The sequence below is a fragment of the Aegilops tauschii genome, chromosome 2, assembly GCF_002575655.3.
Source record: "Aegilops tauschii subsp. strangulata cultivar AL8/78 chromosome 2, Aet v6.0, whole genome shotgun sequence".
Lineage (NCBI taxonomy): Eukaryota > Viridiplantae > Streptophyta > Magnoliopsida > Poales > Poaceae > Aegilops > Aegilops tauschii.
The window spans coordinates 227,077,286-227,095,853 of record NC_053036.3 but is presented as its reverse complement, the minus strand read 5'-3'; the positions used below and the strand labels follow the sequence as shown (position 1 = coordinate 227,095,853).

Below are 18,568 nucleotides of genomic sequence, written 5' to 3'. Positions count from 1 at the left end.
CCCCCGGATCCTCCTCCATGGCCTCTGGTGATGATGGCCCCATCCGGCAGGGTGCCAGAGAGGGCCTAGATTGATTTCTCGTGGCTACAGAGGCTTGCGGCGGCAGAACTCCCGGTCTAGGTTATTTTCTGGGGGTTTCTATATATATAGGAATTTTTGGCATTGGTTTCACGTCAGGGGGGTCTCCGAGTCGTCCACGAGGCAGGGGCCCATGCCCGGGGGGTGGGCGCCCCCCCACCCTCGTGGACAGCCCGGGACTCTTCTGGCCCAACTCTTTTACTCCAGGGGCTTCTTTTGGTCCATAAAAAATCATCAAAAATTGGCACATCAGTTGGACTCTGTTTGGTATTCCTTTTCTGTAAAACTCAAAAACAAGGAAAAAACATAAACTAGCACTGGGCTCTAGGTTAATAGGTTAGTCCCAAAAATCATATAAAATAGCATATAAAACATCTAAGATGGATAATATAATAGCATGAATACTTCATAAATTATAGATACGTTAGAGACGTATCATGGTGGCAGTAAGATTGGGATAGCACAGGCAGCCAAACACGCGAAGAGACTTAAAATCGGGGGCACGACCATGAAGAAGCTCGTAGGGAGTGGTAATGACGTTGGCTTTGCATGGGCGGCGATTGAGGAGGTATGTGGAGGTGGCGAGAGCCTCAGCCCACCATGGGTATGGCATGGATGCATGTATAAGGAGAGTGCCGACACCATCATTGAGTGTAGGAATGATACGTTCGGCCTTGCCATTTTGTTGGGAGGTGTATGGGCAGGTGAGGCGAAGAAGAGTTCCATTTGTGGTAAAAAGAGCACGGTTTGCAGTGTTGTCGAATTCTCGTCCATTGTCGGTCTGAAAATCTTTAATGGAGGATGAGAACTGCGTGCGAACATAAGCATAGAACGCCACAAGAAGAGGATGAACTTCAGACTTATTACGAATAGGAAACTTCCAAGTGAAGTGGGTAAATTCATCCAAGATAACAAGATAATATTGAAAATCTGAGATGCTTAATACAGGACTAGTCCATAAATCGCAATGCTCAAAAGCAGCAGATGTTTTGGTGGTAGAGGAAGCAAAAGGAAGTCTAGTGTGTTTGCCTAAACGACATGCATCGCAGTGCGTGGGTAAACTTTCATTACAACTGAATTTCAAATATTTGGATGCATTGGCCAAAGCTTCAAAGCCGGGGTGTCCAAGCCGCTGATGCCACAAAGTTGAAGAGACGGTGGCGAGAAAGCATTGGGGCGTCTACACGAAGGGGTAGAGGTCATCGGTGGAGTTACAAAGGTGAATAACCCGTCCCGTTGCAAAATCCTTGATAGAGAAACCAAAAGGGTCAAATTCAATGGAAACATAATTATCACGTGTAAAAGCGCGGACAAACACTAGATTTTTGATGAGTTTAGGAGAAATAAGAATGTTCAGAAGGGAGAGAGGGCGAATGGGTGTTCGAAAGTGAACGGAACCAGTGCCGGTGATAGGAAGAGAGGAGCCATCACCGACAATGATATGAGAAGGAAAATTGGGAGGGCGAGGGGAGAGTGGTATACCGGAACCGGAGCCCATGTCCGAGGAAGCACCGCTGTCGAGGACCCACTCGCTGCCTTGTCCCGTTTGCGCTTGAAGGGCCATCTCGTTCAGCGCGGCGATGAGGGCCGACTGATCCCACTGTGGCGGAGGGGCAGCCGGAGGAGCGGTCGACGCGGCATGGACGGCGAGGCCGTGGGGAGAGTCCGGGGTAGGCGGACGTGCGCCGGGAGCGGCCCCGAGGATGCCGGGACCCGCCCAGGCCTGGAACGTGCCAGCGAGGGCAGGTGCAGGCGGGTGTGGAGCAAGTGAACGCGTGCCCGCGGCGGGACGGGCGAACGAAGCTGAGGCGCTGGGAGCAGCCCCCTTCTTCTTTTTTTGCCCTAACCGGGAGCTGTGAGAGGGCCGGCGTGGGGGAAGCCCGCACCGTAGAAGCCCGCTGGCATCGGGTTCAAGTACGGAGGCGGAGGGTTGGTGTAGGCCAGCATGGAAGCGCCGGTGGCCTGAAACGTGAGATGTGCCTGGGCTAGGAGTGCGTTGTGGGCGACGATGCGAGCACGGCGGCCGAGGTGCCGCTCTTCCAAGAGCAGGAAGTTGCGGAGCTTGACGAAGGACGGTAGGCGACCGCGCGTCACGTGCGGGACGGTGTGCTGCAGCTGCTCGTTGAGGCCGCGGAGGACGTTGTGGACGAGGTCGCAATCACGGACGTGAGAGCCAAGATCGCCAAGCGTGTCGACCATCTCCTTCATCTTGGAGGTGTACTCGACGACACAGAGGTCGCCTTGATTGAAACCATGAAACTTGTTGCGGAGGTAGATGGCGCGCGTGTCGCAATTGTCGCGGAAGACGCTGCGGATGCCGCGCCTGAGGGAGTCCTGGACTAAGAGGTCCTCGGGCATCCGGCCTGTTAGCCATGGGCCGGACTGATGGGCTGTGAAGATACGAAGACCGAAGACTACACCCGTGTCTGGATGGGACTCTCCTTGGCGTGGAAGGCAAGCTTGGCGACCGAACATGTAGATCCTCCCGGACGCCCGAGATCCTCCCGGTGTAACCCTAGATCCTCCCGGTGTCTATATAAACCAGAGGACTTAGTCCGGAAGGGGAGATACTCATTACCATAGTCATACACGCTAGACTTCTAGGGTTTAGCCATTACGATCTCGTGGTAGATCAACTCTTGTAATAGTCATATTCATCAAGATCAATCAAGCAGGAAGTAGGGTATTACCCCCATAGAGAGGGCCCGAACCTGGGTAAACATCGTGTCCCCTGTCTCCTATTACCATCGACTTTAGACGCATAGTTCGGGACCCCCTACCCGAGATCCTCCGGTTTTGACACCGACATTGGTGCTTTAATTGATAGTTCCACTGTGCCGTCGATGACAGGATCGATGACTCGCCTCGTCCTTAAAGACAATATCACCGCTGGAGGAGAGATGGCCCCAGGCCAAATCCTCCGGCTGGGCGGGTTTACCATGACCGCCCGTTCGGCCGCCAAGCCAACGATGACCTCTCGGGCCATCTAAAATCCCCTTCGTATCGACCCCAAACATTCCAAGGAGATGGATCCGACAGAGTTTTCGTCTTTAAACGAGCTCCTTGATCGCATCACCGCCCTAGGAATTGCCACAGATTACGATCGGATCGGGCTTAAACCCGACCAAAGAGAAATCAAATCTTCCCTTATACTGAAGATGGACTATGTCTGGGTAGCCGATCCCGCAGAGCCGGACACCCACCAGCAAAAGGAGGTGACCGGCCTTCCGAACATAGAATCGGACGGCGGGCGCAGGCAACCAGAAAATACTCCGGAGGCCGGACTGTTGAGTCTGGAAAACCTTCAGACTCTGGATCATCGACCTAGTCAGGGTTCGAATCCAATTCCGCCCACCCACCCAGACATAGGCGCTCTCATGAGCATACAACAGCAGTCTCAGGAAATGGTCCACCACTTCTGGGCTAGATTCCTCCTTGTCAAGGACAAGGTCAAAGATTGCCGCGACTAGGACGCGATATTTGCGTTTTGCAACAATTGCACGAACGAAGGAGTCCTCAACGCCATTAATCGCCGCCGTATACTACACTTCACTGACTTGGAAACTATCGTATAGAAGTACATCACAATGGAAAGCGCCTGGAAAGATCAGGCAGCTTGTTGGGAGCCATCGGTCCCAACTCAACCGCTGGTCCACGCGAAAAGGGCACATCCTCGTGACACGCCCAGTCTAATAGCCAAGAAATATAAACCCATTAGGCGGCATGGAACCGTTCTAGAGGGATGGCTCGATGGCCCATGCAACATACACAAAAAACCGGACACCATAAGAACCCACAGCCTTAGAGCATGTTGGATACTCCGGCAGGTAGCCAATAGCGGCGAGGACATCCTTACCAAAAACGCCCCAGAGCAACACCCTCCAGAAGACGACGACCCCAGAGTATTGACGGTGTTCAAGACATTCGCTTCAAATAGTAAGCGTAAAAGGGCACTCCGCGACCTCGCCGAAGTCTACCAAATCGTCGCGATAAACCCTTGGAACAACACGGCTATAAACTTTAATGCCGGTGACGAACCGAAATACAAGACAGTCCGAGCGCCAGCCGCATTAGTCCTCAGTCCCATCGTGGACAGCTTTAGACTCACCAAGGTCCTCATGGACGGCGGCAGCGGACTAAACCTCATCTATGAGGATACACTCCACAAAATGGAAATAGACAGGAGCCGCATCAAGCAAAGCAGCACGACCTTCCAAGGAATCATTCCTAGTCAGGAGGCGCGGTGTGCGGGAAAAATCACACTTGACGTGGTATTCGGCACGCTGGAGAATTATCGGTCTGAAGAGATCACCTTCCAAGTGGCTCCTTTCAGCAATAGATACCACGCCCAGTTGGGGTGGGACGCTTTTACACGCTTCCAAGCTATACCCCATTACGGGTATATGAAGCTCAAAATGCCCTGACCAAACGGCATAATCACTCTTGTTAGTGATCCGGACATAGCACTACACGCTGAAAACAAAACCGCATCCCTGGTCCTTGAGGCATTATCTGAAGCCCTCGCGGCCGAAGAATTAACCGCACTACGCTCTACGGTGGATAAGGACAATGCGATCTTAGACAAACGACCCAAATCCACTTCCTTCAAGCCGGCAGAAGAAATAGTCAAATTCCAGGTCAACCCAACGGACCCCAAGAAGACAACATCTATTGGAGCAGAACTAGACCCAACGGTCGACTCAGCGCTACGAGATTTCCTTCACGAAAACTGGGATATATTCGCCTGGCACCCTTATGATATTCTTGGAATCCCACGTAAACTGGCCGAGCATAGTCTCAAAATATTAAAGGGATATAAACTAGTCAAACAAGCACTGCGGCGCTTTTCCGAACCCAAACGGCAAGCCATGGGGGAGGAGTTAGCCAAGCTAATTGAGGCTGGATTCATTAGAGAAATAAAACATCCGGACTGGCTGGCAAACTTGGTGATGGTACCAAAGAAGGAAAAATCCTGGCGTCTGTGCGTCGATTTCAAAGACCTCAACAAGGCTTGCCCTAAGGATCCCTTCGCTCTCCCCTGCATCGATCAAATCATCGATGCTACCGCAGGACACGACTCACTGTGTTTCCTTGATGCATACTCTGGATACCATCAAATCAAAATGAAGGAGTCCGATCAAGATACAACAGCATTCATTACCCCATATGGGCCATTCTTCTTCAACACCATGCCCTTCGGGCTTAAGAACGCCGGCGCCACATACCAACGCATGATTCAAACATGCCTAGAGAAACAGATCAGCAAGACAGTTGAAGCTTATGTCGACGACGTCGTCATCAAAACCAAGCACGTCGAGACACTAATAGATGATTTACGTCTCACATTCGACAACCTCCGCGCGTATGACATTAAGCTCTATCCGGAAAAGTGCGTTTTCGGCGTCCCCGCTGGAAAACTGCCGGGCTTCATCGTTTCCAACAGAGGAATTGAAGCAAATCCAGCCAAAATCCGAGCTCTGTCACAATTGGCTATGCCAACAGACCTTAAACAAGTCCAAAAACTCGCGGGTTGCGTGGCAGCTCTAAGCCGCTTTATCTCCAGACTGGGAGAAAAGGCACTACCACTCTATCACCTTCTACGGAGAACCGATCACTTCGAGTGGACAGGCGCGGCAACAGCCGGACTCGAGGAAATAAAAACCCTTCTTGCAAGCAACCCAATCCTGGCCGTGCCAAACGTCGGTGAACCGATGTTATTATACATATCAACAACACATCAAGTGGTGAGCGCCGTGCTCGTCGTTGAGCGAGAATAGGACGGACACAAATTCCCGCTTGAGAAGCCAGTATACTACATATCCACTGTCCTCACACCATGCAAATCCCAGTGCCCCCATTATCAAAAGATAGCATACGCGGTCTTCATGGCATCCCGAAAGCTCCGTCACTACTTCCAGGAGTGCTCAATTACGGTGGCTTCCGAAGTACCACTCAACGACCTAATAAACAACTGTGATGCCATGGGCCGGATTGCCAAATGGGCCATTGAGCTCCTTCCATTTGATATTACATACAAACCACATCGAGCTATCAAATCCCAAGTACTGGCTGACTTCGTCGCCGAATGGACAGAGGCCGAACTCCCTAAAGAGTACGGCACATATTCCAATTGGGTTTTGTACTTCGATGGCTCCAAAATGCTGGCAGGGCTAGGAGCGGGCGTCGTTTTAACGTCCCCTACTGGAGACGTCGTTCAGTACGTACTCCAAATACTATACACAGACTCCAACAACGCAGCCGAATACGAGGCTTTATTGCACGGTCTCCGGATGGCTGTCTCCATGGGCAAACAACGCCTGGAAGTGCGCGGGGACACAAACCTCGCAATATCTCAAATAAATGGAGACTTCGATGCCAAGGATCCAAAGATGTCAGCTTACCGTAATGCCGTCATAAAAATGTCAGCTCGGTTCGAGGGGCTCGGGTACCATCACGTGGCTCGAGAGAGTAATCAAGTGGTGGAAGTTCTTGCTCGTTTAAGCCATCCATGGTGTGGCAGGGGGAAAACGGCAATACTAGTCCGGACCCAAACATAAGCCCAGATTCCGAAAACACGGACATCATCTGAGGCTCAGCCGCCGAAATAACATCGTCGGCGCATCTCATCATGGCAGTTATTGCCGCGTGGAACGAACCCAACCTGGCCTACCTAAACAGGAAGGAGCTTCCTGAGGACCAGAATGAGGCCCGCCGCATTGTCCGACGTTCGAAGGCCTACAAGGTTCACGATGGAGAGCTCTATTAGAAAAGCGCTACCGGAGTCCTTCAAAGATGTATCTCCGAGGAGGAAGGCGACAGCTACTGGCTGAGATTCATGCCGGTCTCGGTGGGCACCAGGCCGCAGCTCGGGCCCTAGTTAGCAAGGCCTTCCATACAGGATTCTATTAGCCGACGGCCCGAGAGGATGCACAGGACCTTGTCCAACGTTGCGTCGGATTCCAACTCTTCACCAACCAAAGCCATATGCCCCCACCGCCCTACAAACAATCCCCATAACTTGGCCTTTTGCTGTCTGGGGACTGGATATGGTTGGACCCCTTAAAGCAGCAAGCCATAAGAAAAAAAAATTGCTAGTCATTGTGGACAAATTTACCAAGTGGATAGAGGCTAAACTAGTTACAACGGCCGAGTTCGGGCCAGTAATAGACTTTATATCCGGCGTCGTACACCGTTACGGTGTTCCGCATAGAATCATCACTGATAACGGCTCCAACTTCACCGCCGACGAAGTGAAAACCTGGTGCGCTAATCTGGCCATCAAGCTCGATTACGCCTCTGTATATCATCCACAAACAAACGGTCATGTCAAAAGAGCCAATGGTCTTATTATGAGCGGCATTAAGCATAGACTAGTGCGGTCTTTGAAAGAGTCAGACAAGCAATGGGTTGTGTTGCTCGACTCCGTACTCTGGGGGCTGCGGACCACGCCCAATCGCACTACCGGATTCACACCTTTCTTCATGGTGTACGGTGCAGAGGCAGTACTACCCTGCGACATTATTCATTACTCACCTCGAGTTTGCATGTACGAAGAGAGAGAGAGGCCGAGCTCGATCGGCAGGACGACTTAGATGCCCTGGAGGAGGAGCGCGACGTCGCAAAAGCCCGTTCCGCATTTTATCAACAGCAGGCTCGCAGGTACCAAAGCAGAGAGGTGTGGGCCAAAACTTACAACGTCGGCGAATCGTTCTGCACCTGCCGGAGAAGAAAAAGGAAAAACTCAAGCCCAAGTGGGTGGGTCCCTTCATCATCGACGAAGTTCTCACCGGAGGGGCGTACCGCCTGCGTGATGCGTCAGACAATCGATTAGAGCCGAACCCCTGGAACGCGGCCAGACTCCGAAGATTCTATGCCTAGCGCGGCAATCTTTGTTCGCCTCCTTCCCCTTATTGTTTCCATTATTTTTTCTCTCTCTTTTCGTTTTTATTTTTAGCTTTAAAAGCTTTTGTGCGGTTAGACCATACACCCCCGACGCATATATCTTGAAGTATGTACGTCTATTGTACCTGGGGGCTTCTTGGACAGAAGCTTGTTATTGTTATTTTCTGAGCATCAACCTCCTTACATATGCATTTTCTCCCATATGTACCTTTTCTTCGCCATTATATGCATCGATATGACTTAAGTTTTGGCCAAGCTGGGTTGCCTGGCTCCTGTGCTTATGCCCTACGTTCCCGTTAGTTCGGCTAGGGCATAAAGGGAGCACCTCTACGGTTATTACTATCGGGTCATCCGGATGTGTACCTCAGACTGGGTGAAGCCGAAAGCTAGCGTTCTTAAGGGAATATTCGGTCGGTGAACTGAAGATGTTTTTGCATTCGTCCCATCATGAACCCCAGAAGCTGTACACATTGTGATTTCTTCATCACAGTTCGAACATGCACATCGATGCATGCACACCCAGGGAAAGGAATCCTTAACAGAACTATTCTCTCTGGAAGATGTTTCTTACACTTTTATGTAGTATAACATAACTAGCCGGATAATTGTCTGTTCAAGCAACTATGACCCCTACGCCTGGTTTTCATGCATACCCGATCTACTCGGCCGTTCTGGTATTCGGAAACACTCCGCACCTTCGGTTCGAGAGGTTGAAGCGAAAAGGTCCGCCATCACCATCGTTTTTCAGCTAGAGCTACATATGCAAAGGAAAGTACATAGTCACATGGACTCAAAAACTTCCTCCTCTATACCGTCCAACATGCTATCTAACTTACAATCCTTCTGGGAATACATGGTGGCTACTTCTACTTGGTTATATACTAAACTAACGGGAATTTCTTCCCCATTTAACCCTAGCGGTCCGACACGGGCCATGTGATTCGGATCCATCTTGGTATATCGTGTTTTTACCATGGCCGAGGCCTCTTGCGCACCCTCTCGGCAAGACGATATCTTCCATGGTCAGATACGCTGCCGCGCTCCCTTGAACAGCTCTACAAGCTTCTCCATACTCCCTGGAGGGGAGTCGGCTGGCCATATGGCCTTGGCTACCCTCCGCATTGCCTGCTGAGCTTGCTCGTGCAACTGTGACAGCCCTTCCAGGAGATCACTTGATGATCCAGACACCTCCTCTTCGAGACGGCCCGTCAACATACCTGCAATCACAGCTATATCAGCTACTTTTACCTCCAAACCATTATAAGGTCAGTTTGGCCACGTACTGAATATGCAGCCTCGCAGCCTTTTGTTCTCCTTCAGGGAGTCGGCTAGCTGGGCTCGTACATCTTTCGGTTCTTCGCCCAGTTTGGTGTTTGAATCTTGGAGTTTGTTTTTCTCCTCTCTGACTCGGACCAGGATACGCTCGCCTGCGGCATGTAGTCTTTTCGCCTCTTTCTCTCCTGCTTGAGCGGTTTTCAACTTCTCTTCCAGTTGACCTGATGATCCTATTATGAGATAAGCAACAGTATTAGCACAGCTACTGTATAATTGTTATTCCTCGATAGAGGGGAACCTTACCAGAAGATGACTTCTTGGACTCTTCAGTTCGGTGGTAGAAGCATTTAGCTGTGTCCGACACTGCTCCAGCTCTTGAACTAGCAGGTTATTCCTCTCCGTCAGAACCTAGTTATACATCGATCCTTAAATCACTTGTGCCAACTGCTTTCAGTCTCGAGGGCTACTAGCACGTGCTTATCCTTTTCGGACAAAATAAATCTTACCTGCACATCCGTTAAATGCTGCTTTGTGGCTCTGCTAAGCCCATCTCGAGCATCTCGGATGTATGCGTCAGCCGAGATGAAGGCATCAAACGCCTCTTTTGAACACCAGGGGTCTCGTAAAATGGCCCTCCAGTGCTGATGATTCATGGCGCCCTCGGCCGAAGGACAGTCCGGCATCACTCCCATATCAGCCCCCACCCCCTCGGCTGGGGCTGGATCCTGGCTGCTGGGAGTATTACTGCACGGACCCCCGGACACAGTCCGGCGGGCTCTTTTCCTGATACGGGATGAACATGAAAGTCACAGTTGGATGCAACTATTAAAAAACATATTTGCAAACCCATACCTCTTTAACGAGGGCCTGACCGGGTCTTCGCGTGCCTTCGTCTTCGAAGGCTTGCCCGGTGCGGGAGCCGCTCTCTTTGGAGTCGCTCCTAGAGTAGCACGGTATGTCGAACGCCTCCCCTTCGAAGCACGAGACAGTGCAGTGGGTGAGGCGGAACGAGGGAATCCTTTCGGGGAAGATGTCTCCTGAATACTTACGTGTGAAGCGGGGAGATGTAACGCCCACGATGCGGCTATATCTCCCACGTGTCGAGGCACGACTTAGAGGCATAACCGCATTGTGGTTTTGTCGCAAGAAGGGTCATCTTCACACAATCCCATGTAATGAACAAGAATGGGATAACGAGAGTTGGCTTACAATCGCCACTTCAGACAATACATAATATAATTCATACATCATCCAAAAACCACTTACGTTCATGCATAACTCAAACCGTGTTCACTTCCTGGACTCCGCCGAGAAGAGAACATCATGGCTACACACACGGTTGATGTATTTTAATTAAGTCAAGTGACAAGTTCTCTACAACCGGACATTAACAAATTCCCATCTACCTCATAACTGCGGGCACGACTTTCGAAAGATAATACCCTGCAGGGGTGTCCCAACTTAGCCCATCATAAGCTCTCACGGTCAACGAAGGATAAACCTTCTCCCAGGAAGACCCGATCAGTCTCGGAATCCCGGTTTACAAGACATTTCGACAATGGTAAAACAAGACCAGCAAAGCCACCCGAATGTGCCGAAAAATCCCGATAGGAGCTGCACATATCTCGTTCTCAGGGCACACCGGATAAGCGAAGCGTACAGGTACGAACGTAACCCAAGTTGCCAAGGGACGGTCCCGCACGGTGCTCTAGTTTGGACCAGCACTTAGAGGAACACTGGCCCGGGGGTTTAAATAAAGATGACCCTCGGGCTCGCGAAAACCCAAGGGAAAAGGCTTAAATGGCAAATGGTAAAACCAAGGTTGGGCCTTGCTGGAGGAGTTTTATTCAAGGCGAACTGTCAAGGGGGTCCCATAAATCACCCAACCGCGTAAGGAACGCAAACTCAAGGAACATAATACCGGTATGACGGAAACTAGGGCGGCAAGAGTGGAACAAAACACCAGACACAAAGCCGAGCCTTCCACCCTTTACGAAATATATAGATGCATTAATTTAGAATGAGATATTGTGATATCCCAAAATATCCATGTTCCAACATGGAACCAACTTCAACTTCACCTGCAACTAGCAACGCTATAAGAAGGGCTGAGCAAAAGCGGTAACTTAGCCAAACAACGGTTTGCTAGGAACGGATGGTTAGAGGCTTGACATGGCAATATGGGAGGCATGATATAGCAAGTGGTAGGTAGCGCAGCATGGCAATAGAACGAACAACTAGCAAAGCAAAGATAAAAGTGATTTCGAGGGTATGGTCATCTTGCCTGCAAGGTTCTCAGAGTTGTCGAAAGCTTGATCCTCGTAAGCGTACTTAACAGGTTCCTCGTTCATAAACTCGTCTCCCGGATCTACCCAAAACAAGAACACAAGCAACGGAACCACAATCAATCACGGGAAATGCACAAGCAACATGATGCAAAACATTTATGATATGCGAGATGTGGTATGCGATGCATATGCGTGCTCCGGAAGAAAAATGATGAACAAGGCAGTAACTTGGCAAAAAAAGCATGCCACTTGAAAGATGACATGATTTCGGTCAAAATCGATATAAAGATCACCGGAAACGGATGCACGGTTTGCAAATGGCAAGCAAAACAAGAATGACATAAATCTATGATTAACAGCAAGATAGCACTTAGAATACATCAAGAAACTATGCTACAGCACTCCAACATAGCAACAAAGCATTTGCTAGTAATCTACTGGAGATGCTTGACAAAATATGAACACTGAGCTACGGCTAGATCACACCACAGCAGGTTCAAGCAAGCAAGGCAAAAGTGCAAAAGATATCAGGTTCCCAGACTTGGTGAAATTACTGGACATGGCATAAACAGCAACAGGTAGCAATGTTCAGAGCAAGCAAACAACATGCTAAAAGAACTTAAAATAGCAAAACAAGGCACGGCATGAATCTACTGAATGCATAGAACAAAAGTCCCTTACTGACCATGAGCCAAAAAGGACCAGAAGATATGATGGCAACCATGTAAACATAGAAAGTTTCGTTAACAGGTTTCAGACTTAGCAGAAAACAGATCATGGCAGAAACAGTATCATGAAGGCATGTTGGTGAGCTTGATTCACTCACCACAAAGCAATGCATGACAAAAAACCATACCTACAGAAATATGACATGTTTATGAAGCTATCCATGGCAAGAGCAAATACATAGCATGTATGAAACAACTACAACAACCTTCGCAAAATTGAGTAACACGTAAACAATCTGCCAGGAACATTTTATAGAAAAAGTAGAGCAAGATTAAGACATGCTATGGCACTCCATAATTGCAAAAGGGGCAAGGATGGATAGAGCACAACTATATATACAAAACAGCCTTACTGACCATACTCAAAATAAGCATGGATCTCAGTGTAGACACATGGATACATAACAAAAAAATAACAGCAGAAACAGACTTGGTGAAAATACTAAGTCCCTGAAAACAGAAACATCACGAAGCCTAGTTTGCATGCTTGTGCTAGTCACCACATAGATCACAAAAATACATGGCACACACCTCTGTAAAAATGGCATGGCATAGATCAAAACACATGTAGAGCTCATACTCATAAGATGCACACAATAAATGCAACAAAAATAACAAAACACCAAGTTCTGCTAAGTAACAGCAGTTAACATCATATAGCACTCTTGCACCAGAGATTTGGGCATCAAAGATGGTCTCAAATGAACATCACACACTGGAACAAAATGAAGAGCAACTCAAGACAAAGACTTCGATATATTACACGCACGAAACGAAGCTATATGCAGAGAGTTATGATGCAATGAACATGAGCATATATTGTAAAAATTATCAGGACTTAAAGGATTTTCGGGGGGAGGGAGAAGTCAACCTAGCAGCGGATCTGGATCGGGTGCTCGGGAGCCGAGGTGGCGGCGCGAGCTCGCCGGAGAAGAAGAGGAGGCGGCGACCGGAGTGGAGAGGAGGGAGATGGCGGCGGCCGGAGACGGGGGCGCGGTCGCCGGAGTCTTCGGGCGCGGGGAGGCGGCGCGCCGGCGTCGGGGCGGACGGCGACGATCGCGGCGGCTGGGAGCTGCGGGCGGCGGGGCGCGGGGACGCGCGGCGGTGCCGGCGGGAACGCGGCGAGGACGGCGAGGCGGCGCACGGGCTCGGGCGGAGGAGGAGCTCGGGCGCGGGCGACGGGCTCGGCAGGCCCGCCTCGGGCTCGCGGGCCGGCGGCAGAGCCGCCCTTTACGGGCGCCACGTGGCGCGCAGTGGTTGGGCGAGGGTGGCTGCGGCTTTCGTCTGGCCGGACCGGACACGTCCGACGGCGCGGGGTGGAAGAGACTAGGGTTTGATCTGCGAAAAAAATTCGGGGGGAGGTGTTTTTATAGGTAGAGGGAGCTAGGAGACTCCAAATGGAGTGCCGTTTTCGCCCACACGATCGTGATCGAACGACCTAGAGCATGGAAGTGACTTAGATGGGGTTTTGGGCTGTTTTGGAGGGGGTTTTGCTACAACACAAAAGGACTTTGTGGTTACCCGGTTAACCGTTGGACCATCAAACGACCTCCAAATGGAACGAAACTTGACAGGTGGTCCACCGGTGGTGTACCAAGGCCACTTGGAAAACCTCGGACCATTCCGAGAATGTTTAACACCCACTCACAAAAAGAAGCAAGAGGGACGCGCCGGTGCATGTGGGAGTGCCGGATTGCAAAACGGACAACGGGGAAAATGCTCGGATGCATGAGACGAACACATATGCAAATGAGATGCACATGATGACATGATATGAGATGCATGACATGAAAAAAATGCAAAATGAAAAACAAAACCCGACCACGAAGGGAATATCATAACACATAGCCGAAAATGGCAAGAGTTGGAGTAACAAATATGGAAAGTTACATCCGGGGTGTTACAACACTCCACCACTACGAGAGGATCTCGTCCCGAGATCTAGGACTGAAAGAACTCCGGATATTCGGAACGGAGGTGGTCCTCGCGTTCCCAGGTGGCTTCTCGGTCGGAATGGTGCGACCACTTCACTTTCAGGAATTTGATTGACTTGTTGCGAGTCTTGCGCTCAGTTTCTTCAAGAATAGCAACAGGGTGCTCATGATAAGACAGATCTTCTTGGAGGTCAATCTCTTCGAAGTTGATGGTGCGCTCAGGAGTCTTGAAGCACTTGCGAAGCTGTGACACGTGGAACACATCGTGCATGTTCGCGAAGTTGGAAGGAAGCTCAAGTTGATAGGCGAGGTCGCCTCTTTTGCCAATGATCTTGAAAGGACCCACGTATCTAGGGGCAAGCTTCCCTTTGATACCAAAACGACGAGTGCCTTTCATTGGAGAGACGCGGAGGTAGACATTGTCTCCGATCTCGAAAGCCAAGTCACAGTGCTTGCTATCATAGTAACTCTTCTGGCGCGATTGCGCGGCTTTGAGATTTTCACGGATGACTTTACACATTTCTTCAGCCTCTGTGATTAAGTCATTGCCAAGAAGTTGGCGTTCACCAGTCTCTGACCAATTGAGAGGAGTACGACACTTTCTGCCATAGAGAATCTCGAATGGGGCCTTGCCCGAACTCGCTTGGAAGCTGTTGTTGTAGGATAATTCAGCATATGGAAGACAATATTCCCATTTCATGCCAAAGGAAATGACACAAGCCCTGAGCATATCTTCAAGAATTTGATTGACTCGCTCGACTTGGCCACTAGTTTGAGGATGGAAAGTTGTGCTGAAGCGAATGTTGGTGCCCATGGCCTTTTGGAAGGAGTCCTAGAACTTAGAAGTGAAGATGCTTCCACGATCTGAAGAAATCAATTGTGGAATGCCGTGCAAGGAGACAATCCTGGAGGTGTATAGCTCTGCCAACTGAGCTGCTGTGATGGATTCTTTGATTGGAAGGAAATGAGCCACTTTAGTAAGCTTGTCGATGACAACGAAGATAGCATCATTTCCGCGCTTGGACTTGGGAAAACCAGTCACGAAGTCCATTTTGATATGATCAAACTTCCATACTGGGATAGCAAGAGGTTGGAGGAGACCAGCTGGTCGTTGGTGTTCTGCTTTCACCCTTCGACAGACATCACATTCATTCACGAATTGCGCGATTTCTCGCTTCATTCGAGTCCACCAATACGACTGCTTGAGGTCATGGTACATCTTCGTACTTCCAGGATGAATGGAAAGAAGAGAATTGTGCGCCTCGTTCATAATGACTTTCCTTAGATCACCTTTAGGAACCACAATCCGGTCCTCGAAGAATAAAGAGTCTCTGTCATCAATGCGATAGCACTTGTATTTGGAAAGACCCTTGTCGATACCACGTTTCACGTTCTTCACCATGGTATCAAGAAGTGGTGCCTCACGAATTTGATCTTCCAAAGTAGGAGAGACTATGAGGTTGGCAAGACAGCCTTGAGGAACAACAAGATGGACGCGCCGGTGCATGTGGGAGAGCCGGATTGCAAAACGGACAACGGGGAAAATGCTCGGATGCATGAGACGAACACGTATGCAAATGAGATGCACATGATGACATGATATGAGATGCATGACATGAACAAAATGCAAAACGAAAAACAAAACCCGACCACGGAGGGAATATCATAACACATAGCCGAAAATGGCAAGAGTTGGAGTTACAAATATGGAAAGTTACATCCGGGGTGTTACAGGAGAGGACCAGGGTAATCGGCGATGATGGCCACTTCGATGCCGTCGTAGCTCGCCTGGTAAAACACACCATTCTCCAGCACCACAAATATATCCGGATCCTCTTCGAATCCGGGGTCAAGGTCCCGATTGTGGCCCTCGGGCTGCGGGGCGCGGCTGTAAAGCCCCTCGGAAGTCTTTCGCTAGTGCTGTTATAAATGGACGGGTTAATAAAGCTCAGGGAGAGGAATTAGTGGAGCAAACGGTTGGGAGCTCACCCAGCTTGGAGGATTGTACATGGAATATCCTTCTCTGTGCGTGATGCGCATGAACTCCTCTTCCTCACCCTTGAACAGTTTGGCCAATGTTTTGGCTAGGACGGCAGGGGTGTCTGGACCTTTCCTGCCGCAGAGGGAGGCGTCATCTTCCCCATTGTAATTCCACATGGGAAGTCCTCTATATTGGACTGGCTGAACTCCCCGTACTATGGAGGTCGCCATCACTTCGACTATCGTATACCTGTACTAGGCAAGCATCTTGATCTTGCTCAGGAGTTAGCGAACTTCCGCACTATCTTCCTACTCGGGGATTCGAGGGCGCCAGCTGTGGCGCTTCTTTAGAGGAACACTCGCAAACTCGGGGAGACCTCTCCGGAAAGGATCTGGAAGTACGACGTCATCTATGTAGAACCACTCAGAGGTCCACTCTTCGGAAGCTTTCTCCGGTGTGCCGGATAGGTATCCGGTCTCAGCAATACGCCATACTTCGGCCCCGCCCACTTCAAATATCGATCCCTCGTGGTTGCGCGGGACAAGGCAAAACAACCTTCTCCACAGATCAAAATGGGCCTCACAACCCAGGAATAGTTCGCATAAAGCGACATAACCTGCAATGTGCAGGATGGAGGCTGGGGTAAAATTGTGCAGTTGGAGGCCATAATATTCCAGAAGCCCTCGGAGAAATGGGTGAATGGGAAACCCCACGCCCCTCAGGAGATAGGGGACGAAACACACTCGTTCCCCCGCAGATGGATTGGGGAAATCCTCCGCCTGGGTCTTGCCATTGAAGGAAGCCAACCCTGTCCGAACAGGGACCAGATCTGCAGGGGGGAGAAACCCCTGTGTTTGCAGCTTCTCCAGCTGGCCATGAGATATGGAACACCTCTCCCACTCGCCTTTCTCTGGGCTGGAACAGGAAGAGAAGCGGGGGATGCTAGCCATGTTCGACTAGTCTTTCCTAGCAATCTCTGAGAATTTTCTCTGCGTGGTGCCGAATGGGTCTGAGATCCAATCCCTTTAAATAGACGCTCTTCCTTGCATGGCCGGGGTGTTATTTCCAAAAAATACCCTGACCGTCCGCATTCGCCCGACGCGTGGAAGCTGAAGACATAAATGCACAGAAGCCGAGGGGTGTGGCATTGAATTACAAGACGAATACATTAATTGGAAGTCGTCAGAGGAGGAACCCGCCTTGCAATGTCGAAGACAATGTGCGCGCCGAACACCTCGTCATTGAAGCCTGGTTCGGGGGCTACTGAGGGAGTCCTGGACTAAGGGGTCCTCAGGCGTCCGGCCTGTTAGCCATGGGCCGGACTGATGGGCTGTGAAGATACGAAGACCGAAGACTGCACCCGTGTCCGGATGGGACTCTCCTTGGCGTGGAAGGCAAGCTTGGCGACCGAACATGTAGATTCTTTTCCTTTGCAACCGACCTTGTGTAACCCTAGATCCTCTCGGTGTCTATATAAACCGGAGGACTTACTCCGGAAGGGGAGATACTCATTACCATAGTCATACAGGCTAGACTTCTAGGGTTTAGCCATTACGATCTCGTGGTAGATCAACTCTTGTAATACTCATATTCATCAAGATCAATCAAGCAGGAAGTAGGGTATTACCTCCATAGAGAGGGCCCGAACCTGGGTAAACATCGTGTCCCCTGGCTCCTATTACCATCGACCTTAGACGCACAGTTCGGGACCCCCTACCCGAGATCCACCGGTTTTGACACCGACAGCGCCAAAGAGATACGGCGGTGGCGTTGCGCGGCTCCACGATCGCCAGAGTGGAGGCCGTGACCGTGGCGTCGTACCACGAGACGATGGCGAAGTCGTTGAGCACGTAGTCGGTGGTGCCCTGGGTGGGGGAGGCGTCGATGTGATCCCGAAGCCTGAACTTGGAGAGGGCGGTGAGGAATTGGCGGCTCCAGATGCCGTAGTTCTCCTTCTCGTAATCCAGCGTGAGGACGTGGTCACGGATTCGGAGAGCCTGCAGCTGCGGTGTGGGAAGGGTTTGAGTTGCGATGGGGATGCCGCACTATTCGAAGACATCATCGTCGGAGTCCGAGGAGGCGGAGGTGTAGCCGATCGAGCTCATGGCGGCGGGAGGGGAGGTGGCGGCGGAAGCTGGAGAGGATGTGATCTAGGTAGCTGATACCGTGAAGGAGCCCAAACTACGAACGGCAGGAGGAAATCTCGGTTTGGGGCAACTGATTTCATTGATTGGAATAGTTGCTATAAATAGCCTTACAAACAGCTCATGTCTTGCACAAGAAGAATAGCAAGATCAGGCCGAGATCTGTTAGAGATATCAACAATATCTAAAAAATAATTAGGCTATCTGTTAACAAAACACCTTGTACGTAGTATCGTAT

At 50.3% G+C, this 18,568-nt stretch overlaps 1 protein-coding gene across 1 annotated transcript; it reads right to left on the bottom strand.

Annotated features, from left to right (window-relative positions):
- Positions 1 to 1,920: 1,920 nt before the first annotated feature.
- On the bottom strand, positions 1,921 to 18,291 carry LOC141040904 (uncharacterized). The gene is made up of 3 exons (XM_073507020.1): positions 18,244 to 18,291; positions 17,947 to 18,189; positions 1,921 to 2,412 (listed from the first exon to the last, which is right to left on the bottom strand). The coding sequence occupies exons 1-3, from the start codon at positions 18,289 to 18,291 to the stop codon at positions 1,921 to 1,923; spliced, it is 783 nt and encodes a 260-aa protein (XP_073363121.1).
- Between the last annotated feature and the right edge of the window lie 277 nt (positions 18,292 to 18,568).

Bases quoted from the DNA above. Each gene is read 5' to 3' on its own strand.
- LOC141040904 (XM_073507020.1), bottom strand. From the start codon at position 18,291: ATGAGCTCGATCGGCTACACCTCCGCCTCCTCGGACTCCGACGATGAT. The intron at 18,190-18,243 runs GTCTTCGAATAG...CCCACACCGCAG, and splicing joins CCTCGGACTCCGACGATGAT to CTGCAGGCTCTCCGAATCCG. The intron at 2,413-17,946 runs GTATCTCTTTGG...CTCTTAGTCCAG, and splicing joins AGCCGCGCAACGCCACCGCC to GACTCCCTCAGGCGCGGCAT.